The sequence below is a fragment of the Prionailurus bengalensis genome, chromosome E1 (assembly GCF_016509475.1).
Source record: "Prionailurus bengalensis isolate Pbe53 chromosome E1, Fcat_Pben_1.1_paternal_pri, whole genome shotgun sequence".
Lineage (NCBI taxonomy): Eukaryota > Metazoa > Chordata > Mammalia > Carnivora > Felidae > Prionailurus > Prionailurus bengalensis.
Window position 1 is genome coordinate 41,036,757 of NC_057347.1, and position 25,540 is coordinate 41,062,296.

General features: G+C 52.0%; 3 protein-coding genes across 10 annotated transcripts; 2 read left to right on the forward strand and 1 right to left on the reverse strand.

The window, feature by feature from the left end:
• The first annotated feature begins 174 nt into the window (after positions 1–174).
• WNK4 (WNK lysine deficient protein kinase 4) lies at positions 175–15,893 on the forward strand. Of its 8 annotated transcripts, none has more exons than XM_043584565.1 (19): positions 175–913; positions 2,324–2,496; positions 3,478–3,698; positions 4,031–4,188; positions 4,663–4,751; positions 4,848–5,064; positions 7,004–7,268; positions 7,526–7,647; positions 7,875–7,933; positions 8,025–8,142; positions 8,416–8,532; positions 12,757–12,894; positions 13,466–13,520; positions 13,624–14,219; positions 14,299–14,359; positions 14,459–14,867; positions 14,951–15,150; positions 15,317–15,414; positions 15,561–15,893. In XM_043584565.1, exons 1-19 carry the CDS (start codon positions 299–301, stop codon positions 15,567–15,569), a joined length of 3,720 nt encoding a protein of 1,239 aa, XP_043440500.1. In that variant the 5' UTR covers positions 175–298; the 3' UTR covers positions 15,570–15,893. The 8 variants fall into 8 exon arrangements, with proteins under 8 accessions (XP_043440500.1, XP_043440505.1, XP_043440503.1 ...); XM_043584570.1 differs by having other exon boundaries at positions 15,317–15,372; XM_043584568.1 differs by having other exon boundaries at positions 15,522–15,689.
• A 564-nt stretch (positions 15,894–16,457) lies between these two features.
• Positions 16,458–17,578, reverse strand: LOC122485626 (cytochrome c oxidase assembly factor 3 homolog, mitochondrial). Its single transcript, XM_043584578.1, has 2 exons — positions 17,327–17,578; positions 16,458–16,981 (listed from the first exon to the last, which is right to left on the reverse strand). Exons 1-2 carry the CDS (start codon positions 17,538–17,540, stop codon positions 16,875–16,877), a joined length of 321 nt encoding a protein of 106 aa, XP_043440513.1. The 5' UTR covers positions 17,541–17,578; the 3' UTR covers positions 16,458–16,874.
• A 95-nt stretch (positions 17,579–17,673) lies between these two features.
• CNTD1 (cyclin N-terminal domain containing 1) lies at positions 17,674–25,304 on the forward strand. Its single transcript, XM_043584576.1, has 7 exons — positions 17,674–18,100; positions 21,043–21,118; positions 21,366–21,534; positions 22,493–22,655; positions 23,540–23,684; positions 24,297–24,393; positions 24,971–25,304. Exons 1-7 carry the CDS (start codon positions 17,932–17,934, stop codon positions 25,136–25,138), a joined length of 987 nt encoding a protein of 328 aa, XP_043440511.1. The 5' UTR covers positions 17,674–17,931; the 3' UTR covers positions 25,139–25,304.
• The last annotated feature ends 236 nt before the right edge of the window (positions 25,305–25,540 follow it).

The following is a 25,540-nucleotide window of genomic DNA, read 5'->3' on the forward strand; positions in this document are numbered from 1 at the left end:
TCGACTTCGGAATGAGCCCCCGGGCGGTGCACCGGGAGGCGAGGGAGAGGAGGGCCTGCGGCCGGGGGCGGGGCGGCCGAGGTGAGGGGCTGCGCACCCGATTCCGCGCGGCTGGCCGCTCCGAGGGGGCCGCCCTGGGGGGATGAGGGCGGGGCCGGGGGCGGGGCTGCAGGACGGTCGAGCCGGGACTGGGGCCCCTGTAGCTCAGCCCGAGCGCTGCGCACCCAGCCAGTCCGCCTGTCAGACCGCCTCCTCTCCAGCCGCCCGGCTTGCTGCCCTGCGGCGCCGGCCCTTCCTCATGCTGGCACCCCCGGCCTCCGAGACTGCGGTCCCCATGTCCCAGGCGGAGGCCGACCTGGCCCTGCGGCCCCCGCCGCCTCTCGCTGCCGCGGGGCCGCCCCGCCTCGGGCCCCCTCCTCGCCGGGCGCGCCGCTTCTCCGGGAAGGCTGAGACCCGGCCGCGCTCTTCCCGTCTCAGCCGCCGCAGCTCAGTCGACTTGGGGCTGCTGAGCTCTTGGTCCCAGCCAGCCTCACCCGCTCCGGAGCCCCCTGAGCCTCCGGACTCCGCTGAACCCGACCCCGCGAAAAGCCCACCGCCTAGCTGCCCAGAACCCCCCGAGGGCACGTGGACCGGGGGAGCCCCCGCGAAGGCTGCAGACTCAGCGCGTCCAGAGCTAGCAGTCTCGGCAGGAGGCCCGGGGTCCCGGGAACCGCCGAGGGTCCCCGAAGCCGCGGCTCGGGAGCGGCAGAGGGAGCAGGAGGAAAAGGAAGACACGGAGACCCAGGCAGTGGCAACGTCCCCGGACGGCCGATACCTCAAGTTTGACATCGAGATCGGACGTGGCTCGTTCAAGACGGTGTATCGAGGGCTGGACACCGACACCACGGTGGAGGTGGCCTGGTGTGAGCTGCAGGTGCGGCTGGGCACCCCCTCTGTGGCACCTGGGATGGGACCCTTTGGAGGTCTGGGGATGAGAAACCTAGGGGACAGCAGCAAGGGAGAGATCTATTTTTCCAGTCAAATGTCTGGACACTCCTGCCCCACCTTGCTCTGATGATTAATGGATCTGACTGATTCTGGGCTGCAGAAGGAAAAACTGAGGCAGGGGGTACATGGAAGCTCCCCTATGGGTTGTGGACATTTTAACTTTGAAGTCTCTGTACTCAACCCTGAGAGGTGGAAGATAGGATGCTAAATCGGGGAGGGAGCCAGTTTGGATCTGAGGGGGACCAATTTCCCTCAGTAGTAACAATCTCTTCCTTTCCCGTTCCCCTGAGTACTGAGACACTCAGTGTGACCCTGGTCCTCCTCCTTCACCCTGGATCTTTGCAGATTAGGAGGCTGGGATGATGGAAGCTAGAAGCTGGGGCAGGGTCCTCTCCATTTCCAAAAGATTTAGAGTGGTGGTAGCAGGATGGGGCCCCCCCCAGGCCCCTTCTGGAACAGTCAGACTTCTAGACGTCTCCACAACTGGGGGAGGGGGAGACAGAGAGCTCCAGCCCTGGCCTGAATCCAGTCCTTCTCCTCATCCCACTGTCTCCCTGGGCTCTCCCTTCCCAGACCCAAAGGCACTGAACCCAATGGGCTTTAGGGGGATGTTGGTGTGAAGGATTTCTTCTCATGGAGGGAAGAACCCAGTTAAATCTGGGCCAGCAGCAGCTTTGGGCAGAGCCTGGGTAAGGGTCCTCCCCTCCAGCCCTGGCACTGGGCTCGCCCCTTGCGCCTGCCAGTGGCGCGCCCTAGGCTGTAGGCCAGGCAAGGAGAGGCAGCCAAACCAATGGGGTGGGGGGGCGGGTGGCGAGGGATATGAGAGGGGAGCGGGACGGCCAGGGGCAGGAGGCGGTCTCCTGGTCCTGGATCTTTCTCTCTCTCTCTGTAACTCCCTCTGCAGCCCTCCGGCCTCCTGTCTGGATCTAGCAGTGCCCAGTTTCTGGGGCCAACCCCGTTGAGGGCCCCAATTCTCTGCCCGCTGTCAGCCTGCTGCCCGCCTGCTGCCTGCCCGCTGCCAGCCCCTGGGGCGTCCCCTCCCGCCCCACGGCTGGCCAGGGAGGCCACAAAGGCGCTATTGAGCTCAGGGCTCCTGGACGGGGCTGCATAAAGGCCCTTGTGTCCAGCGGGGGGTCCAGGGGCGGCCCCAGGCCCAGGATGGGCGTGTCCTTGCAGCAGCCGGAGGGGGCGGACCGAGAATTCGGGGTATACAGCTCCTTGGGCGAGCGATGACCTAGCCCCATTCGCGACCTAGGCCCTTCTTCGTTTCGGGAGGGGGGGGAGGAGTCCTGGGCCTGATGTGATCTTGACTCCCACCCATCCCCTACCCCCACAGACTCGGAAACTCTCTCGAACGGAGCGGCAGCGATTCTCTGAGGAAGTGGAGATGCTCAAGGGGCTGCAACATCCCAACATCGTCCGCTTCTATGATTCGTGGAAGTCGGTGCTGAAGGGCCAGGTTTGCATCGTACTGGTCACCGAACTCATGACCTCCGGCACGCTCAAGACGTGAGCTCTGCGCCTGGTGGTAGTGTTGGTTGGTGGGTGAACTGGTGGTGGGAGGTCCCCACTCCTTCTGGAACTTCTCCCAGGCTCCCCAAACTCCAGATTTAGGTCCAAAATCAGGCTCTCACCCACCCCTACTGCATCCCTGCCTTGGTGAGTGGCAGTGTCTACCCAGCACTCCAGCTGAAACTTGGGCATCTCCCCAGATGCCTCCTTTGTCTCCGCTCTGTACATCCACCTTCTCCACCAGTCTGTCTCCAAGGCCCTTCTTAAAATGCCCACTCTGCTTTCCCTGTTCCATGCGCTGCCACCTCAGTGGTCTGGAGCCCTGCAGCAGCCCCCTAAAGGGCCTTCCCCCACTCTGCCCTCACCTTTCGGAGCAGTCCTGTCTTCCCGCAGTCTGGACAGCCTCTCTCCATTCCTTAAAACCCCTTAAAGGTTTCCCACCACCCTCAGGAAAAAGTCCACACTCCCTAACCTACTCACAAAGTCCTTAGGATTTAGCCTCCTCTTGAGCCTAAATTCTACAAAAACTGAATTCCCAGCACCTCCTCCCACCCTGCCCTATCACCGCCTGCGTGCCTTGGAGCACAGTGTCCCCTCGGCCTGGAAAGTCTCCATCCCTTCCCCTTTTCACCCTTGAACCCCTACTCATCCTTCAAGATGCAACATAAAAGTTATTTCCTTTCCGAAGCCCTCCCCCACGCCCCAGGCGGTTAGTCATCCCTTCCGGCACCCCCACAGCCCCTTGGCGCAGCCTTATCTGTGAATTTATGCCTGACCCATTTTGTAATCTCGGGTCTACTACCACACCCCCGACTCAGTTTCTCTGTGGGGCGCACCGCGGACTGAGCTAGAATAATGCTGGGAGAAAATGTGTACCTGGCGGTGCCGGGGAACTAGGGTAACTTCCCAGTGGGGGTCTCCCCCCCCCCCCCCCCGCCGTGTCTCCGCCCCGACCCTGGCTCTGCGCCCCTCCCCCAGATACCTGAGGCGGTTCCGTGAGATGAAGCCGAGAGTTCTTCAGCGCTGGAGCCGCCAGATCCTTCGGGGGCTTCATTTCCTACACACCCGGGTACCCCCCATTCTGCACCGGGATCTCAAGTGCGACAACGTCTTTATCACTGGCCCTTCAGGGTCGGTCAAGATCGGGGACCTGGGCCTGGCCACGCTCAAGCGCGCCTCCTTTGCCAAGAGCGTGATAGGTGCGTTCCTCCAAGAGGTCCTTGCTATTCCTACCTCCCCCGCGTTAGAAGAGACCCTGGGGGCCCACTCTCCCCAGCAGGGTCCTTGGAGTTGCACGGAGTTACAAGAGCATGGGGAAAGTGGGGAGACTTATGGCATCCTCTCTGCCCCACACCCCTCCCACACACACGGTGGGGGTGGGAAAGGGTCCGTTACTAGCACTCCAGAACTCGTGAGGTTGCTTTCCCTCCCCGTCCTCCCCCCTCCCTCCCACCTAGCCTGTGGTACGCCCAAGAGGAAAGGGAAGCCAGAGGGAGGCTCTGCAGCCTAATGCCTGCTGTGGATCCTACAGGGACCCCGGAGTTCATGGCCCCGGAGATGTACGAGGAAAAGTACGATGAGGCGGTGGACGTGTACGCGTTTGGCATGTGCATGCTGGAGATGGCTACCTCAGAGTACCCTTACTCCGAGTGCCAGAATGCCGCGCAAATCTACCGCAAAGTCACTTCGGTGAGAGGGGACGGGGAGGGGAGACAATTCCAGATCTCCTCCCATTTTCCGACCCTTACCAGCCCGCGTCAATGCCCTTTCCCTTAAAGAAAGCAGGCTAGACGCAAAGATGCTCTGGTAAACACTGAAGGATATTGGATGCACACACGCCCTATCCCCTTACTAGCTGTTTAGAATAATGATGTGTGTAGCACTCTCTAGAGTTTGCAAACGATTTCACATCTGATCTTTCATCCGCAGCGTGAGCAGGGCGTCTCGTCCTGCCCTGCGCTTTACAAATGGGAAAACTGGTACACTGGGAGACTTGTTCAAGGTCATACTGTCAATACTTGGGCTGGGATTTGAAATCAAACCGTCCAGTAGCTGTCGCGGTGCCTTTGCGATTGCATGCTCTGCTGCCCCAGACGGGGTGAGGGGCAAGCAGAGAGCTGGGGCGCAGAGGCCTGGAGGCCTCATGCGCCCCCTTTCCTCTAGGGCACAAAGCCGAACAGCTTCTATAAGGTGAAGATGCCTGAGGTGAAGGAGATCATTGAAGGCTGCATCCGCACAGATAAGAACGAGAGGTGGGGTGGAGGGGGCAGGGTGGGGGTGGGTTCAGGGGCCGGGGCAGGGGTGGGGGGATGGCGGCAAGGCTCGGCTCACCGCAGCACTCCCCCCAGGTTCACCATCCAGGACCTCCTGGCTCACGCCTTCTTCCGCGAGGAGCGCGGCGTGCACGTGGAGCTGGCGGAGGAGGACGACGGTGAGAAGCCCGGCCTCAAGCTCTGGCTGCGCATGGAGGACGCGCGGCGCGGGGGGCGCCCGCGGGACAACCAGGCCATAGAGTTCCTGTTCCAACTGGGCCGGGACGCGGCAGAGGAGGTGGCGCAGGAGATGGTGAGCAGAGGACAGACTGCCCTGCGCCTGGGCTTGTGCGCGGCAGGTCAGTGCCATGCGGGTGGGGCGCCAGGGTGGTGGGAGGGGCACCCAACCTGCCCCTCTCAGAGCGTCTGGTAAGTGTCCCCCTGGCCCGCGCGCCTAAACACACGCACGCCCCAAGTGCGGGGTCACTGCACATTTCCTTTTCCAGAGCAAGCCCTGGGTCCTCCAGCCTGCCTGGCTCTGCTTCCTGCTGCTCTGATTTCCCTGGAATGCTCTTCTCTCCAATTTATTTATTTTTCTCTTTTCCACCCCCCCGCCTTGGTCTTTTTTTTTTTTCCTCCCCTCTTTCTTCCTCCGTTTTCAGAACCAGGAATTTCAGGAAACCTGTCCCCTCTAGGGTCAAAATTAAATGCTTAGTTCCAGTTCAACAGGTCCTCCATTACAGGACCCACCACCATTGGTCCTGTTTTATACCAGGATACACTCCTGTCTCTCTCCTCCACTGGACTATAAATTCCTTGAGGGCAGAGACTGTGTTCTATTGATTTTTCTATCTCTGACAGTGCTCGGCACATGGTTGGAGCTCATTAATAATCCCACATTTGTACATGGCTTAGAGCACTTTCACATGCATTCGATTGTTGTTACCAACCCTGCCGGGAGTGATTTTATCCTGATGTATTGATGAGGAAATGGACGGTTCAGAGAGGTTGAATATCTTGTCCAAGGTCCTGAGCAAGTAAGTGGCAGAGCTGGATTTAAACTCAGGCTGTTCAGATCTTAAGTCAGATCACCCTGCCCCACCTCCCTTACATGTGCTGCAAAGTTTGAGATGAAGAAGGAGTTGATGAACAGAAGCTGCCAGCGCAGGAGAGGCATGCATGGGAGAGAGAAGATGCAGGACTGTTTAGGAAGGCCTGAGAAGGGGAGAGAGTATGAGGTTCTTGATAGAAGAATGGCAGTTGAAAGTGTGGGGATCCTCTATGGTAGGTCTGGATAGGGAACCTGAGAATGTGTTTTTAAATGTAGCAGAACAGGTGTCCTTAGTACAGCTCAAACCTGACCTAGGATCAAATCTTGATCCATTATGTACAGGGATTCTTTTCTTTTTTTTAATGTTTATTTACGTATTTATTTTTGAGAGAGAGAGGGAGAGAGAATGCATATATGTTGGCACACAAGCTGGGGAGGGGCAGAGAGCGAGGGAGAGAGAGAATCCCAAGCAGGTTCCACACTGTCAGCACAGAGCCTGAGATGGGGGCTTGAACTCATGAACCATGAGATCATTACCTGAGCTGAAATCAAGAGTCAGATGCTTAACTGGCTGAGCCACCTAGGTGCCCCCCACTTTTTATTTGAGAGAGAGGGAGGGGGAAACAGAAGGAAAGGGGCAAAGGGAGAGGAGGAGAGAGAGAATCTTCAGCACGTTAGGCTTGATCCCATGACCCTGAGATCATGACCTGAACTGAAATCAAGAGTCAGCTGCTCAACCAGCTGAGCCCACCCAGGTGCCCCAAACAGGGGATTCTTGATGATGACACACTATTGATACCTTTAGTTGGGAGACTGTCCTGTGTATTGTAGGATGTTGAGAAGAATTCCTGGCTTCCACTCACTAGATGCCAGTAGCACTGAGGTGTGACAACTACAGGTGTCTCCAAATATTGCCAAATGTTCCCCCTTACCCCTGAGAGCAGTTGATCTACTAGATAACCATGAACTAGTCACGGCTTTACTTATTTCTAAGACAGGGCTAAGCCCACTTCAGAAGGTTGTTGGGAGGATTTAACGATGATAATGTAAAGAGTTGCCAGTTAATGGACACAGTGCATGATCAATAAATATTAGTGTCCTTTCTCCAGGAGAAATATCCCGAGGCCTCAAGAAGGTGTCCTGATGGGTCTTTGAGTGGAGTCCTCACCTCAAACCGTGCTCCTCGCCCTCTTAACTCCAGGTGGCCCTGGGTCTAGTCTGTGAAGCTGACTACCAGCCAGTGGCCCGCGCAGTACGTGAACGAGTTGCTGCCATCCAGCGGAAGCGTGAGAAGCTGCGCAAAGCTAGGGAGTTGGAAGCCCTCCCCCCTGCACCAGGACCCCCACCAGCAGCTGTCCCCAAGACTCCTGGTCCCCCCAGTGTCTTCCCCCCTGAGCCTGAGGAGCCAGAGGCAGACCAGCACCAGTCTTTCCTCTTGCGCCATGCCAGCTACTCATCTACCACCTGTAAGCCACCCCTGACCTTGGGATATGGGATGTGACCTAGGTCCCAGAACCCTTGGCCTCTGCCCCCGCCCCACCCAGAAGTCCAATCCAGCAGCACTGTCACTTACCCTGCCTTCCACAACTAGCCACGAAGCTCCTTCTGGGAAAGAACTCCCACAGCTCCAGGCCCCTTCTTGCTCAGGCAGCACCCCCCCCCCCCCCCCCCCGCTCTGCCACCCTTTATTTCCCCTTTTTTGATCCCCTCCCTCCCCCACCAGCGGATTGCGAGACTGATGGCTACCTCAGCTCCTCCGGCTTCCTGGATGCCTCAGACCCTGCCTTTCAGCCCCCTGGGGGGGTGCCATCCAGCCCCGCTGAGTCCCATCTCTGCCTGCCCTCGGTGAGAGGGGGTCACGTGGGGGGCTCCCAGACATTCCAAGCCTGTGACCTATCTTTCTCCTTGTAAAACCCAACCCCATGACCTAGCCCCATGTCCCTGGAAATCCACCACTCTGTCCTCATCTTCCTTAATTCCCTCTGCCTAGTACCCCCAGCATCCTTGACACCATCTCCCTGAACCCCCACAATTGTCTTCCTCTGACCTCGTGAACCTATTTCCCATTTCAGGCTTTTGCCCTGTCCATTCCACGTTCTGGCCCTGGCAGTGACTTTTCCCCGGGAGACAGGTAGGTTCTGGTAGGGGTTGGGGGCAAGGGTGAGACATATGGCGGGTCCCAGTGTCCATTCTGACACTCCTACCTCCTTTTTCTTTTCTAGCTATGCCTCAGATGCAGCATCAGGTCTTAGTGATGTGGGAGAAGGGATGGGACGCATGAGGAGACCCCCAGGGAGAAATCTCCGGCGTAGACCCCGATCCCGGCTTCGGGTCACTAGTGTAAGGAGGGGGCATAGGAGATGGGGAGTAACCTACGGGACCAGGAGGGAACTGTCAGGGGCGGGTGAGGGAGGTCAGCCAAAAAAGGGGAGAACAGTGTGTGACTGGTACCATAGAGTCAGCCAGTCTGGTTTCTAATATCAGACTTTGGGGGCAGAGTCTGCTTCTGTCCAGTTCCAATCTGGCCACCGTCACTTGGTTGGAGTGGGGTGGGGGCACGTGATGAGGACAGAGGGCTTGACCTCCTCTCCTCTGCTGACTTTGAATCTGAAGGTCTCAGACCAGAATGACAGAGTGGTTGAGTGCCAGCTACAGACGCACAACAGCAAGATGGTGACCTTCCGATTTGATCTGGATGGCGACAGCCCGGAAGAGATTGCGGCTGCCATGGTGAGGGGGGAGGGAGAGGAGGACAGAGTCTTTGGGTCTAGGATAAGAGTCTCCCTCCGGATGTCCCCTGGTACTGAACTATCCCTTCCTCCCACCCAACAGCAAGGGTTTTTAAAGCATGATGACACTGAAGACATCTGCTCTTGTTTTGAGGGCAGTTTTTATTTATTCAGTGAGGTTTGGATCCTCAGAGCAATTTCAGACTAACATAGGGTACACACAGATGCTGTGGTGAGGTACACGCTAGACACATGATACTGTGGCCATGAGTAAAGGGTGGTCTGGGGGCAACAGGGAGAAGAAGTAGAACTTATTCAAAGTCATGACAGATGGTTAAGAACAGCAGTGAAGACTGAAAAGGGCAGGTCTAGAGGAAGTACAGCATCAGGACAGGCATGGAAGCAGGGAGTGACTTGGAATATGGGGTGGGGGAGGGGGGCTTCATGAGGAGACCACTGCCACTAGAACTAAGAGTTCCTCTAGGAGACTTGTGGAAGCGAGGTTGGGCATGTGGAGTAGGCTCAGATTATAGACAGTCTTAAGTGTTAGATGGAGTGTAACATGGTGAGAATAGGCTTTAAGAAGACCATTCTGCCATGGGAAGTGGAAGAGGGTCGGGGGTAGGGAATCCAGTTGGCAGATGGATACAAGAAGCCACAAATGGTCCAAGGAGAAGATGGATTATGGGGGAAGAAAAGAAGAAAAGGGGAGCATCTGAGGGTTGTTTCAGGAAAATAAGTTACTCGGTGATCCAGTTTCTTATTCTATTTTTTTAAGTTTATTTATTTATTTTGAGAGAGAGAACGAGCATGAGTAGGGGAAGGGCAGCGAGAGAAGGAGAGAGAATCCCTTGAGGGCTCTGCACTGTCAGCACAGAACCCAGTGCGGGGCTCGATCCCACGAACGTGAGATCATGACCTGAGCTGAGATCAAGAGTTGGATGCTTAACTGACTGAGCCACCCTGGCACCCTTCCAGACATTTATTGATGTAAAACAATACAAATAATAGGTGCTCAGGAAACATTTGCTGAGTTGAAATGATAGGGAGTTAGGGAGAGAGGATATCATGGGCAACTTGGAGCGTGGAGAAGCTAGTGGGAGTAGACCGTTAAAGGAGAGAGGAAGTTGGAAAATGAAAGTAGATGTTCTTAGGGGTCATGATGAGCTTGAATGACAGAGAGGCAGGCAAGATCCTCCCTGGGAGCACAACATGGTCAGGCAGGCCTGGAGGCAGAAGTGGATCGAGGAGTTGTCAGCATGGAAGGGAGAGTGAAGGGAGACGAGCTTGAGAAGCCAGAGGCAGAGAGGGTCTGAGAGTGGGTCTCAGTGGATACCCCCATTTCTGGGATGGGTGAAATAGGTCATCAAAGGACACAGAGATGGAGCCTGAGAGGTAGGAGGAGCCCCAGAAAATGTTAGGGAAAACTGAGGGAAAAGAGAGTTTCAAGGAGGTGACGTGGGGTAAAGCCTGAGGCGAGCCCACACTGACTTTTGTCAGGAGAAGGTCTTTGTGCGAAACCAGCTTCCCTGGAGTGGGGGAAATGGATGCCAGCCTCTGTGGTGAAGGAGTGAGGGGAATGCGAGAAGCATCAGGCTTCGGGAACTCTCTTTAAAGCTTCCCCTCCATCATGTCACTCACCTTGTATCCAGAACAAAGACAAAATATCACTCGGCACACCGGCTTATCGTCTTCCATCAAGCCACTTGACCCTTAAGAATCTTTCCTCCGGCCACACTGGTGTCTGAATGTCCCCTGACGAGGCTGGCTGCCTTTCCGCTTCTGCCTCCATCTCCTCAGGGGTCTCTTGCCTTGAAAGGCTTCTCTACTAGGCTTTCAAGCACACTCAGATCCCACACAGCCAAAGGGACCCCTCCCCCTGACCACAGGGGTCACCCTCCACGCGTCTACAGCAGACTTGGGTCTGCTCTTCCTGCTGTTTGTCCCTACATTTTTTTTAAAGCTTATTTATTTTGAGCAAGAGAGAGAGAGAGAGAGAGAGAGAGAGAGAGAGAGAGAGAGAGAATCCCAAGCAGGCTCCATGCTGCCAGCACAGAATCCAATGCAGGGCTTGAACTCATGAAACCCTGAGTTCATGACCAGAGTCAAAACCAAGAGTTGGATGCTTAACTGACTGAGCCACCCAGGTGCCCCCTTGCCCCTACATTGTTAATGGCTACCTGTGGTTACAGAGTAAGGTCCCAATTCTGGAGCATGGCCTTTTTTTTTTTTTTTTTTTTTTTTTTTAAGTTCTTTTCTTTTAATGTTTATTCTTGAGAGAGAGACAGAGACAGAGCATGAGTGGGGGAGGGGCAGAGCCAGAGAGGGACACAGAATCTGAAGCGGGCTCCATCGAGGCTCTGATGTGTCAGCACAGAGCCTGACACAAGGCTTGAACTCACGAACTGGGAGATGATGACCTGAGCCGAAGTCGGATGCTTAACCGACTGAGCCACCCAGGCACCCCTGGAGCATGGCCTTTAAAACTCCCAGCACTCCCAGCTCTGCTCTGGTCTTGACTGTTTTGTGAATGTGCTATGTCCTCTCATACCTCACAGCTGTTAATTCATGCCATTCTCTCTGCCCTTCTCTTCCCGATGAACAGCATGGAACAGAGGAAAGGGTGGGCTTTCACTTAAGACCCGAGTTCAAATTTCAGCTCTGTGATTTACTGATTTGGTGAATTGGGGCAAATTTCTTAAGCTCTCTGAACCTCAGTTGCTCAACAGTAAAATGATAGTACTCACTTGGCAAAGGTGTTCTGATATGATATGTAATTTATGAGAAGTGAGATCACATATGAGATATGAAATTATACGAGAAGTGTCCGTACATGGTAGGTCCTCGATGAAGGGTTGCTTTGAGGCTCAGCTCTGTGTGGCCATCCCAGCTTCCCTTATTCCCCCTGGGTGGCATGACCTGCTCTCTCTTTGGAATGGCATTTAAAAAAAATTGTGGCAGAAAACACATACCATAAAATTTACCATGTTAACCATTTTTAAGTATTCAGTTCAGTGGGGCCAAGTATATTCACTTTGTCGTGAAACAGATCTCCAGAACTTCTTCATCTTGCAAATCTGAAACTGTACCCATTAGACACCTCTCCCTTTCTGCTGGTATTGCATTTGATCTGTACCTTGACCACAGTGCCTTTCCTACCATGGACTGACTTGCAGTAAATCGAGTTGTGTAGATATGTGTCTCTTCTACTAGATCTTGGACTTCTTCGGGACTAGGACTTTGTTACATGCTGTTCTGCATTCCTCACCTAGAACAATGTACCCGTACCCACAACAAAGCCTGGCACATAGTATGTGCTCCAGTGTTTGTGAAATTGAATGTTACATTTACCATTTATTGCCATATTTTCACTTAGTGTGTGTGTGTGTGTGTGTGTGTGTGAGTAAGCCTGCATGGTTTATGAGCCCTATGAGAGCAGGAGTTATGTCCAAAAGCATATGATGCAACCATGGGAAGAACTCAGGCTCTGGCTTTAGACAAGTCTGGGGGCAAATCCTGTGATGTTAGGCAGACTGAACTTAACCTTTTTGAGCATTGGTTGTCTTAACTCTAAAATGGGGTTGTTGGGGCACCTGGCTGGCTCAGTCAGTAGAGCATGCAACTCTTGATCTTGGGGTTGTGAGTTCGAGCCCCATGTTGGGTGTAGAGGTTACTTAAAATTAAATCTTTTTTAAAAAATCAATAAAATAAAATGGGGTTGTTAACACAGACCTGAGAGAGCTGTTGTTGGTGTTAGATGAGCTCAGACATGTAAAGCATCTGGGCCATGATGCATCCTAGGGATGTTAGCTCCTGTCCTCTAAGGTATATTTCTCCTCGCACCACATGGTGCCTGGCATACAGTAGATACTTACTGAATACTTATTTTAGGTGGGTGGTTGGCAGAGCAGTCGGGTAAAGGGTTGGTTTTTAAAAACTTTTTTTTAATGTTTATTTATTTTTGAGACAGAGAAATACAGAGCCTGAACGGGGGAGGGTCAGAGAGAGGGAGACACAGAATCTGAAGCAGGCTCCAAGCTGTGAGCACAGAGCCAGATGTGGGGCTCGAACTCACAGACTGTGAGATCATGACCTGAGCTGAAATCTGATGCTTAACTGACTGAGCCACCCAGGTGCCCCAAAGGTTGGTTTTTAAAGATCAGTGCAGGGGAGAGAGATGAGTAAGATAACAGCCCTCTGTCCCCTTCCTGCTGACCCTTGCCAGGTGTATAATGAGTTCATTCTGCCCTCGGAGCGAGCCGGATTCCTGAGCCGCATTCAGGAGATCATCCAGCGAGTGGAGACCCTGTTGAAGAGAGATACTGGCCCTGTGGAGGCTGCTGAGGACCCCCTGGGCCCCCAGGTCAGACCTCTTAGATCATCTTTGGGGGGGGGGGGAACAGACTCTCTGCTCCAGACTTCATTACTCTCTGCCAACACCAGCCCCCGTGACTCTGACTCCTTCATCTGTGTGACCCTAACACAATGGTTCTTACCCCATTTGAGTATCTGATGAAAGCCATGGGCCCTTGTTCTAGAAAAATGTGTTCAGTGCATACTTTTCTTTTTAACTCATTATTCTGGTAGAATTTCAGACTTACAGAGAGAAGTTGCAAGAACTGTACAAAGAACTCCTACTCTTTGCCCAGATTTGCCAACTATGACTGTTTTGTCATGTTAGCTTTGTCATTCTCTTCTTCTCTCCCGTCTCTGTATGTATGAGCACATATTATTTTTTTCTGAACCATTTGGGAGTGAATTGCATACATCATACCCCTCTACCTGTAAATATTTAGCACATGCACTTTTGAGTCCCTTGAAACTCCTCTTTAGGCTCCTAGAAGTTCATGGGCCCTAGATTAAGCCCTGGCTGAACTGCCATCTAAGACTCAGCTCTTCCCCACTGTGACCATGGGCCCCTTCCTCTCCCTCAGGTGGAGCCAGCACCATTGCCTGCCCTCTCTGACCCCCTCCCAGACCCATCCCGTGGTATGTACTGCGTTCTGTCCCTACTCATCACAACCTTTGCAGCTGCTCCTGGGAAGGGCTTAGGGATTGGGGGACAGGGAACTCAGCACACCTTTCTCGCCAGCAGAGCTCCAGAGCAGCACCTCCCTGGAGCAGAGTTGCTGGGCAGCCTTCTCCACCTCGCCATCTTCTCCTGGAACCCCCTTGTCTCCTGGAAACCTGTTTTCCCCCGGAACTCCTGTCTCCCCAAGTCCCATTTTCCCCATCACTTCTCCCCCATGTTGCCCCAGTCCTGTCCCATTCTCCCAAGTCTCTTCAAATCTCTCTCCACAGACCCTCAGCTCCCCACTGGCATTCTCCCCCAGTGCTGCCCAGCTCCCTGGCCCTCCCTCTCAGTCTCCGCCGAGTTGCCTTCTCCCTTCTCCACCTGCCTTCTCTCCCAGTTGTTCTCAGGTCACCATTACTCCTCCTTCCTTTCCCCACTGCCCCTCTGCTTCCCCCCTTCCCTCCACCACAGCAGCCCCTCTCCTCTCTCTGGCTAGTGCCTTCTCACTGGCTGTGATGACCGTGGCCCAGTCCCTGCTGTCTCCCTCACCTGGGCTCCTGTCCCAGTCTCCTCCAACCCCTCCTGCTCCCCTCCCTAGCTTGCCCCTGCCCCCTCCCCCTGCTCCTTGTGGCCAGGATAGGCCTTCACCCCCAACAGCTGAGACCGAGAGTGAGGTGAGTAGGAAACCAAGAGGGATGGTTAGGGGAGCTCCACTCTGGATCATTTCCCTTCTCATGGACCCACACTTTGCAGGTCCCGCCAAATCCTGCTCGGCCACTCCTGGGCGAAGCCAGACTAGCACCCATCTCTGAAGGTGAGGCCTCTGACCACTGACCTTCCCCTGCCACCTTCCACTTCATACCCTGCCAATTTCTCTCCCTTCTTTCATGATTCTTTCCTTCTCTCTCGACAGAGGGAAAGCCACAGCTTGTGGGGCGTTTCCAAGTGACTTCATCCAAGGAACCAGCTGAGCCTCTACCCCTGCAACCAACATTCCCAACTCTCTCCAGTTCCCTGAAGCCTCCAACCCCTCAGCTGACCTCGGAGAGCTCAGACACAGAGGATAGTGCTGGAGGCGGGCCGGAGGCCAGGGAGGCTCTAGCCGAAAGTGACCGTGCAGCTGAAGGCCTAGTGGCTGGAGCGGAGGAGGAAGGGGACGATGGGAAGGAACCCCGAGGGGGGGGCAGCCCCCCACCCCAGAGCCATCCCAGCCCAGTGTGGATGAACTACTCATACAGCAGCCTGTGTCTGAGCAGTGAGGAGTCAGAGAGCAGCGGGGAGGATGAGGAATTCTGGGCTCAGCTTCAGAGTCTTCGGCAGAAGTGAGTCTGGGGAGGAAGGATAAGAGGTGGACTTGGGAGAGCAAAGCATGTGGCTAGGCCTCATGGTCCTGGTGCTTCCTCAGGCACTTGTCGGAGGTGGAGGCACTACAGACACTACAGAAAAAGGAAATTGAGGACTTGTACAGCCGGCTTGGGAAGCAGCCCCCGCCGGGTATCGTGGCCCCAGCTGCTATGCTGTCCAGCCGCCAGCGCCGCCTCTCCAAGGGCAGTTTCCCCACCTCCCGCCGCAACAGCCTGCAGCGCTCTGAGCCCCCGGGCCCTGGTGAGACCGCAGTAGCCAGGCTCCCTTCTTTCCCAGGTCCCCTTCCCTACTGATCTGGCTTTCTTCCAGGCCCTGGGGGTCTGCCCCTTGGTTTGGGGGCATTAGCCCCCCTCTCCCCGTGGCCCCTTCCTTCACTCAGTGCTCTCCCTCCCCATCCTGCACCCAGGCATCATGCGAAGGAACTCCCTGAGTGGCAGCAGCACCGGCTCCCAGGAGCAGCGGGCAAGCAAGGGGGTGACATTCGCCGGGGATGTTGGCAGGATGGTGAGGGCGGGCCCAAGGGAGGGCGAGCCCAGGGAATGGTAACTGGCTGCAGTTTCACCCTTCTCCCATCCTGAAGGTTTCGTCAGTGCTTTTTCTTTTCCCTCCAGTGAATTCAGAACAGAAGCCATGTGTCTCTCCCATACCAGGGCCCATGATGGAGTTCGTGCTCTCAGAATCTGCTGACCAACACAGCTCCGCAAGAAGACCCCAGTACTGAGGAAGTAGAAGGCCAGAGGGGCATGGAGAGTGCTGCTCCATTAGAGGGAAGAGCCAAACACAGGGAATGATTTACTGTGTAGAAGGTGTCAATTCTGCAGCCTACCATCCTCATTCCTCCACCTCCCCAGCCAAAGGTCAACCACTAAGCAATTCCACTCAAGCCCTAATGCTTCTAGAGAGCACACTCCCAGCTGAACAAGTGTAGGGGGTGTACTCACATAGAATTGGCAACAGTCAATTAAAATGCGGAAAACTAGGAATCTGTGATTCTGACTCTGTTGTGTCTTAAGAACTGGGAGTAAAGGCTTGTGGGGTAAGGCAGGGGAAAATTTAGAAGGGACTCTCCTCACAATGGGAGCAAGGCTAGAAGCTGCCCCGCTTTCTGGCTTCCTGCCAGCAGTTCATGAGGAAACTGCAAGATCAACCAATGATGCACTTGACCAAGCTAAGATCTCATCTAGACCCCACCTTAGGCCTACAAAGCAAGGTCCAAGTGGAAATTAAAAGAATTTTAATTCCCTCATTCTTTCATCTACACCTCTCAGAATGGGTAAAGGCAGGAAAGTTGGGAGTAGGGGTGTATTGTTTTTAAGGGTAGAGGACAAAAGAGTGACCTTCCCTCCCTGGAGACATAGTTTGGTCTCACACAGCCCAGTGACCTACCATGATCTCTCCCTTAAATCAGATGGAAACATCTCATGGAAAAAAGTAATTCTAGTTAAACATTTACAGCTCCCTGGGGCAATGCCACTGCTGCAGCTACTGCTTGTGGAGCTTTCCAGCATGGTCATGCCATCCCTCAGCCTCAACACACTCATCTTGGCTCCAAGAGAGGTGACTCAGTTTATTATTCTCAACCTAACCCCATCTTTTCCACTTTAGGTTCCAACACCACACAGAGCTGCCACCCCACCCCTATAACAGCTAAGCCCCTGGGAGGTGGAGAAGGTAAACCACAAAGTTAGAAAGACCGAGAAAAGCCAAGGTCAAGGTTGTACAACTCTCAAATAAGGAAACATACTATAAGAAGGGCTCAGTGACTGGACACAGTGAGCATGAAGTGGCCAATATTCCCTTGACCAGGCCAAACGCAATAAATCCCTGGCTTCTTGGGCTCATTCATTGTCCAAGGTTGAGGCCAGCAATGCTGTGTGCAGGCTTTGATTTCCACAGGGTCATGGGGCATCATCCACCATGTGAAGGGGCTCCAGCAGGTTGGAGATGCATAGTGCCCATCTGGTTCAGGGTCCCGATGCCCTCTCCATGGCTCGGGCTCGAGCAGCTTTGGCCTCGTCCTCCAGCTCATCTAGGAAACGCTCCTGGGACACGGAGTAGAAGGTGTAACCATCTGGGGAAGTGAGTTCAGGAAACCACTTGGAGTATGCACATTGCCTTTTCCTAGCCTTGTTCCACCACCCTTGTTATTCTCTCACCCTCCCAAATCAGTGATTGGATCTTCTGCCCTCTGCTTTTCTGAGCCTTGATTATTCCGTTATTATTGACAAAGCATATTAAAAGAGCATCTTACAGTGACAAAGTAAGGTACATTAAACGCTTGGCTCAGCATCAGGAATGGCCAAGACTTTCACAGCTCTGGCTCTTTTTACCACCCCCACACTACCTAGTACTCGCCACTGTTCCCCTGTCCCTGCCCCCATATGCCGTCTCCTGAGCCTACAGTTCGAACGGATACAAATAGCTAACACCAGGGCCCCGATGCCCAGGCCGGTCACGATGTTCCGGGTCCGCCGCTGTGGTAGAGTCTTCTGCCACTGGGCGAGCTGCACCTGCCGCATGTACTGCAGCTGCGCGGGAGTCAGCTTCTCTCGAGTTGGGTCGATGCGCTGAGCCACGGGGGCCTTTCCACTCTTAGCATCGAGAGAATCACCAGCTCCTGGCGCCGCCATGTTGCCGCTCCGCCCTTCGTAGCCCCAAGGCGCGGGGCTTGCTGGGAATAGCCGTCCTTGGCCGCAGCAGCGGACTCTGGGAATTGTAGTCCGCGTTTTCTTTCGCGAGGGGAGTGCGGCTCTTGGCCTTAGGGGAAGGGGGGCGGGGGTGGCAAACCAGCCGAGCTTTCTGATTGGCTGAGGGGTCCGTGGCCGTTAGGGCGAGAAAGGGCTGTAGAAGGCTCGAGGCAGTGGGGGAAACTGGGTTTTCCTCAGACTTGAGGTGAAGACAAGCACACAGAAGGGGACGAGGAGTCCCAGACAGAGTGTGGCGGAAGACTCTGGGGTGAAGCTAAGGGGGTCGGTTTATGGATCCCGTGAACCGTCCGGGTGCCCCCAAAGGCTTCTGAAAATGCAGGAACCTGTGAGGTCAAGATTGGCCTCCCTCAGTGACTTTCAATTTGGAGCTGTTGCCACAGAGACGATCGAAGACGCTCTGCTTCACCTGGCGCAGCAGAACGAGCGAGCCGTGCAGGGGGCTGCCGGCCGGATGGGCAGCTTCAGGGAGACCCGGATCGTGGGTGTGAACCCAGGGCCCGGGAGATGGTTTTGTGGGAGACTGGGGCACCTGTCTGGGAGGCACCCCAGCCTGGAGATTCTGTTTGCCTTCTTCATTCAAATAAGTGTTGTTAGTAACCACTATATGCGAGGTACAGGGGATACAGTGATGAACAAGATAACACCAGCACCCTACCCTTGATTTCAACCCATGTAGAGTGCTTCTCCGCACCGCTTGTCACGGACAAAACAGAGATTCAGCCCCTGCTTTCAAACCATGCCTAATCTTTAGAGGATATTAGAACATATCTGTAAATGACCAGGTACAGGTACTGTTAGTTAAGTGACACAGCAGATAAAAGAAGCTTTCTGGGGATGGAAAGGAGCGATAGTGTGAGGTGAGGTTAGGAAGATTTAAGAGTGTTCTCCAGGCATGGTAGACCTCAAAGCAGGATGAGGTTTTGGTTGATGAAGGTGGAGGACGGGGGCAGCATTTCTACCAAAAGGGGCTAACCTGAGTAAAGCCATGGAAACAGGGAAGCTTAGGGGGAGTGGGGGTACAGTGGTTAAGTCCAGGTTGTCCAGAGCATGTGGAAGAGGAGTTGAAATTAAGACCAGAAAAGTAGTTTGGAGACATTCCATATGGGACTTTGAATGCCAAGGGCCGGGGTGGGGGACTGTTTATACTTGGCTTAGTAGGAAAACAAGAAGGCATTGAAGGTTTTCAAATAGGGGAGTGATATGACTGTAACCTTCCCCCTAGAAAAAATTATTTTGGCTGCGATGTATAAAATGGAGTGGAGTAGGGAGGGATAGGAGAGAGGTAGACCAGTAGGAATCTTCTGTCACTAGTTTAGGCAATAGGGCAGAGGGAATGACAGGGGAGGATGGATTAAAAACATTTCAGAGACAAAATCTTGGGTTCTGCCGTGGGTGAATTTAAGAGGTGGAGAAGGCAAAGAAGACCATGCCAAAGGGTTGAGTCTAAGAGAATGGGAATATAGTGGTGCCATTAAGAGAAATACATACATCTAGTAAGAAATAATAAAACAGGGCATGACTTTTGTTTGTGAAAGAGAACAGCTTTGGTTTCAGATCCACTGAGTTTCAGGTGCTTGTAGAACCTCTAAAGGAAGGTTTCTAGTAAGATATTTAAAAAAAAAAAGTCAGAAGAGAGGTCAGAACTAAAGATAACGGTTTTGGAGTTATCTCCATAGTGATACTGTTGAAACTGGTAGAGAATGAGTCTGAGAGGGAGAAAAGAGAAGCAGGTCAAAGACATTTCCTCCCTTGGGAAACATTCTGTGTTCAGGCAACTGGAGTAGGGAGAAGAGTCATGAAGGAAATTCTTAAAAATAGGGAGATAGGAACAGAACCAAGGCACCTCTGGAAGCCAAGAGGAGAGTTTCAAGAAGGATGATGGTCAGCAATTTCAGCTGCCTCAGGGATATGAACGACGGGATTGAAAGTTGCAAAAAGGTGATGATGTTTAACAGTTTGGACCTGTTTTCTGGCCTTTGAGACCATCATTCCGGCAAGGTGATAAAAGTAGAAGCCAAACCACAGAACGTCAGGGAATTCACAAGGAAGTGGAAGCAGCAGGTTTGAGCAAAGGCTCTCAAGAAAGTTAACAGTGATGCAAAACTAGCTTAAGAGGATAGAAGGGGAGGGTCTTTCAGGTAAATGATGTTATGTTTTTAAGTGCTGGAGGGAGAGCCAGCAGGAAGGGAAAGCGTAACCATCATCTATTGCATCTAACCCTAGCTCAGTTTGCTTGGCAAATTAAACTAGAAAATAGAAACAACTGCCCGGATAATTCAGTCCCAAACCAAACCCAAACAACTACACACACACACACACACACACACACACCCCGAAGAAGTAAGGCCTAACCTCCAGCAAACAAAAGGACTAATAACACACGGTTACGTGTGCAAGGGTATTTTGCTTAAACTAATTATCTTCTGCATTGGGCACTGCTAGCAGGGCTTTAGTTTCTATAACACCCAGGTTTTGTACATATGTGTAACATGTGTTGGGCAGACTGTTCAACTGTCTTGCGCCAGCTTAACTTTTATGTGCCTAAGAAAGGCAAATTTTCTCTGAAGACACAGGGTCATTTGACTATGCATAATTCTTTGCTAACCAGCGCTAAAAGTCCCAAGTTCTGTGGGAGCTTTCTTTGTTGAGAACTAACATTTACCCTTGTTTCCACCCTCTAATGATAATGCAACCTAAATAGAATTCTATCTGGGGCTGTTCTTTCAAAGAGAAACAGAGGCGGCCTAAGATTTTGCCAAGGCATCTTGCCCTTCCCATCTTCCCAATGCCCTTGCCCCCCTCACAGAGTGGGCTGTGGTCCCTGACGTAGGGGATATTTCTTCAAAACGAGCCACTCCCCAGTAACAAACTTGCCCCTGCGGACAGGCTCAGCCACTGCAGATTTACCCAACAAACGGGTGGTGGAGAGATGGTGTCCAGCTGTAAGGTGAATCCTGTTTGTAAAGCAATGGGAGTTCTCCAGAGGGTGGTTACTAAACAAACACTGTTACGAAGAGTATTGAAGCTCCAGGAGGGACTTTTCTGTTCCTGTCAACATTCCACTGAAAACAGAATATAGGGGTTAGGGTTTTTATCCATCCAAGAATCTCTCTTGAAGCTGGAGGTTCCCAGCATGGTGTAGAGGCCAACTGGACCAGCTGGTATGTTTGTGTGTAGCTGGCCAAGCCTTTTATCAGCTGAGACCCACAGGAAGGCTCAAGGGTCACCAAGGGGGCTCTGTCCGCTTGGATCTGCCTGTTGGCAGGAAAGGGAACTAAGCTCAGCTTGTGTTGTTCCAGTCTCCCCCTTCTCAGCCCTGACCCTCTTCCCTCGGCCCCCTCGTGGCTTTTACACAATGCCAGGAGTTCACGGAGTGGTTTTGGTTGCACCTTGTGAATTAGGCTCTTCTTTTCTGTTTTGGCAGAGTTTGTTTTTCTCCTGTCTGAACAATGGTGTCTGGAGAAATCCGTGAGCTACCAGGCTGTAGAAATCCTAGAAAGGTAAAGCCCTGAGCATAGGTCTTTGTGAGTGGTACCTCTCAGAATAGCTAATGTCTCCAAGTCTTAAAAAAGTACAGTTGTCCCTTACCATGAGGCCTGGTTTTACACCCTCTGTTACTTACAAATGCACATGTCTCACCAAGGGACTGATATCGGAGAGGAGGAGATATAGCATAGTTCGATAGCACAAACTCCCTTTAGTTTGAGTGAGTGCGGATGGTTTACTCTCCCTTGCCCTTCCTTACAGGTTTATGGTTAAGCAGGCAGAGGATATCTGTAGGCAAGCCACGACCCAGCTGAGAGAGAAGACGGAGCCTCAGAATTGGAAAGCTCTGAAAGAACAGCTTTTCAACAAGTTCATCCTGCGTCTTGTGTCATGTGTTCAACTGGCGAGCAAACTTTCCTTCCACTACAAAGTAAGGAACTGGGGCCTCTGATGGACACCTGAATGTTAGGAGAAACCAGCTCGTCCAAAGGTGACTGTGAGAAACCTGCTCCTAAGCTAGGTGTTACTACTCCAGTGGAAATTCCAGAGTGTGATTATGCTTCCTAGGCATACCTCCTACACATGCACACACACACACACACACACAGTCACACAGAGGCAGTTATTAAATAGCCTGAAGTTCTGTTCCCAAAGTATAATTGCTGGACAGATGCCACCATTCATACAGGTCACCTTTCCTCCCCTTGGACTCAAGGACAGTTTACATAAGGTGCCTGAATTACCAACAGACCTATCAGTATTAAAGACAAATGGTCACATTTATAGGGGATAAAATGTTTCCATACCCCTACCCAATGCCTGTACAGTAAAATACCATTCACTCAACAAATGTTCACTGTCTTCTATGGTCAGATGCTGCACTAGGTGCCATGGGTACAACATTAAACATATTGCCTGCGATCTCAAGGAATTTATTATCCAATGAGAGAAGACATGCAGGCAAATAATGTGGGAGAGTGCTCTGATTAGTGTAAATACAGATGGCTATGAATGTACACCCACAGCCTTGGAGAGTCAAGGAAGTATATTTAGAGACCATGACTTTTTGAAGGGGGTATGGGCAGGAGATGGGAAGGTCCTTAAAAAAGATGGAGAGGAGTTAAGGAAAGTGGGGAGAGAGGAGGGGGAGGAAAGGGAGATCCAGACATAGGAAACAGCACGCATACAGGCCTGGAGAGCTGGACGGGCTCAGAAACTGCAAGTAATCCTATATGACGGCGTGGGGGCGTAAGGGGCAATTACTAAGAGAGAAGACGCGATGAAGGCATGGGCTGGATTGTGAAAAGCTTTGTATACTGTGCCAAGATGTATGACCTTTATTCTGACACCCTTCTCTCCCTCTCACTGTTTTGTTTTTCTTTGCTCAGATTATCAGCAACGTTACAGTCCTGAATTTCCTCCAGTCTCTGGGGTATGTGCACACTAAGGAGGAACTGCTGGAGTCAGAGCTTGATGTTTTGAAGTCCCTGAACTTCCAAATCAATCTGCCTACTCCCCTGGCATATGTAGAGATGCTTCTGGAGGTTTTAGGTACTTTATTACGTGTGTCAGAGAATATGGGTTGGAGTCGTCCGTAGAAGGCAACAAGAATGTGCCCAGAGGTTTGGAAGCCGTGGAAAGAACCTGCCAATGAGAAACAGCAGGAAGTCTGGGGTGGGGGGGGGGGGTACTTGTCAGGGAAGGAAACTCAGGTCTCAGCACCTGGCTTCTATTTGGACTCACTAGGCACTCTTGCTGTAGGATCAAAGAGGTGATTTTCTAGAGAGGTATGAGATAAGATGGGAACAAACAAATATACTCTTATCTGTATATATACTGTAGATGGAGATTTCTCTACCTCTCCCTTTATCCTTTTTTTCTTTAACGTTTATTTTTGAGAGAGAGAAAGAGAGAGTGGGGGGGGGGAGGGGCAGAGAGAGAGGGAGACACAGAGTCTGAAGCAGGCTCCAGGCTCTGAGCTGTCAGCATAGAGCCTGACATGGGGCTCAAATGCGTGAACCGCAAGATCATGACCTGAACCAAAGTTGGATGCTTGATGGACTGAGTCACCAGGCACCCCTCCCTTTATCCTTTAAAATTGACCTCCTGGGGCACCTTGGTTTGGGCTCAGGTCATGATCTCCTGGTTTGTGAGATCAAGCCCCATGTCAGGCTCTACACTGGCAGCACGGTGCCTTCTTGGGATTCTCTCTCTCTGCCCCTCCCCTGCTCGAACGCACACACTCTCTCTCAAAATAAACATTTTAAAATTGACCTCCAAAAAAATAAAAATAATATAAAATTGACCTCCCAACTAAAGAGATTTCCTACAGAACTCATTATCATTAGCTCAAGAGCTTTATGTCACATGATAACGGTGATTACGGTCAGAGAAGATGCACTTAATGTTCTTTACCATGCCCACACTCCATCTAGGATACAATGGCTGTTTGGTCCCAGCCACACAGCTGCATGCAACCTGCCTGACCCTGCTCGACCTTGTCTATCTCCTGCACGAACCCGTATATGAGAGCCTGCTCAGGGCTTCAATTGAAAACTCCATACCCAGTCAGCTGCAAGGGTAAGGCAACTCCTTTAGGGTAGGCCTCTTCCAGAAATAGCGAGTTAGGAACATACCTCGAGAACATACCATGGGAATGGAATTTCCCCAGTAAGGCATCCAGGCCACAGATAACCTGCACAGGTTACCTGTTTTTAATTAACTTCCAGTATTGCTTGGATGCAGATGACTAAGCCCAATCAGCAAAACTCTGAAGTATTTCGTTTTAAATTTAAATGACTTCAGGTAATTAACATACTTTCTTTCTTAGTTCTTCCTTTATGGCTGCTTAAATTTGAGATTACTGGACGGCCCTTATAGTCACAGGGCTGCAACTTGGACAAAAGTGTTTGATTACTGTAAAGTCAGACTGGTAAAAAGACTCACAGTTACATTTGTTAGGAAGACCGATGGGACAACAAAAGGCCCATAAACGAGTCAGAAGGCTCAGGTTTTAATCCCAGTTGGGCTGGGGAGGGGGTCAATTAGCTATTATTTGGCCATTTCCTTCCATATCTCAAAAAGTCCAAGATGATCAACATAAACAACTCTTAGTTGAAGTTCCATGACCCTCGGGTTTGGAAGATCAAATTTCATTCTAGCTCCAAAATTAATATGGTTTTAATCACTCAGGGAAAAGTTTGCTTCAGTGAAGGAAGACTTCATGCTGTTGGGAGTAGGAATCATTGCGGCAAGTGCTTTCATCCAAAACCATGAGTGCTGGAGCCAGGTACGCACCACTGAGCAGGACCAGCACGGTCAGAATTCACTTAATAGAAAGCATTCTCCCATCAGTTAAAGGAAAAGAAAAGACAACTTCTAAATGATAAGTCCAGACCCAGGATTAGGATGAATAAGCAGGATTTGGGAGAGGAAATGCTAGAGTAGGCCTGAAAAGCGCTCTCCAGTTTTTCCCTTATGGAGCTGGAAATGGAGGTCCGTGTTCAGCTTGTTCATTTCCCTTTCTGACAATATCCACTATCATGTTCAAGTCCAGTAAGTATATCGTCCCAAATAGAAGACAATGTCAAGGCCCAAGTGTCCCATTTATATTTCACAGACCTTATCTCCAGCACAATGAGATGTCTAGCAGAAACTTTCCAGGCTAACACTATCAGGGTAAAGGTATCCATCCTAATGTAATTTGGCCATTGGCAAACACTGGGATCTGGATTTAATCATCTCGGTAAACTCAGAGAAATGAAAAAATTTACATCTGGCTTGAGAGAACAGCATGAGCGATGTGTCTGTGCACTATAACACGTGGAGATTACTTAGTAATAAAAAAAATCCGTCTATTTCTGAAGGTTGTGGAGCATTTGCAGAGCATCACTGGCATTGCCCTGGAAAGCATCGCTGAGTTCTCTTACGCAATCCTGACTCACAGCGTGGGCGCCAACACTCCAGGGCGACAGCCTGTCCCCCCCCACCTGGAGGCCAGAGCTCTGCGGGCTGCCACTTCCTCCAACACGTGAGGCGGGCTCCACCCGCCAAGTATTCAACAGCCTTCACCACTGCGCTTATCCCTCCTTTTGTTTACTCTTCAACTCAGGGTACAAAAGTTCCAAGTATCTTTTGGACTATGTTTTGTGTTCCAACTTCATGTGCGCTTTTCTGCATCGGACAAAGAGTTAAAGTTGACAAGCATGTCCTTTTTGTTGTATCAGACTGAAAATGTCAAGGAGCTGGGAGGAGATAGAACATTAGTGAAGTTGGTTCGTTTTTGTTTAACAAGGTATTTATAGCTTTTCCTTAACTGTTCATTTCACTGGAAGAGAACATAGGATGTGGAAATTAGTGTTAACCAGGGGCTTGAAAACCGAGACTGTTTGGGTGACCTTGACTGAGCATCAAGGAGGCAGCCTTTATTTCCCCTT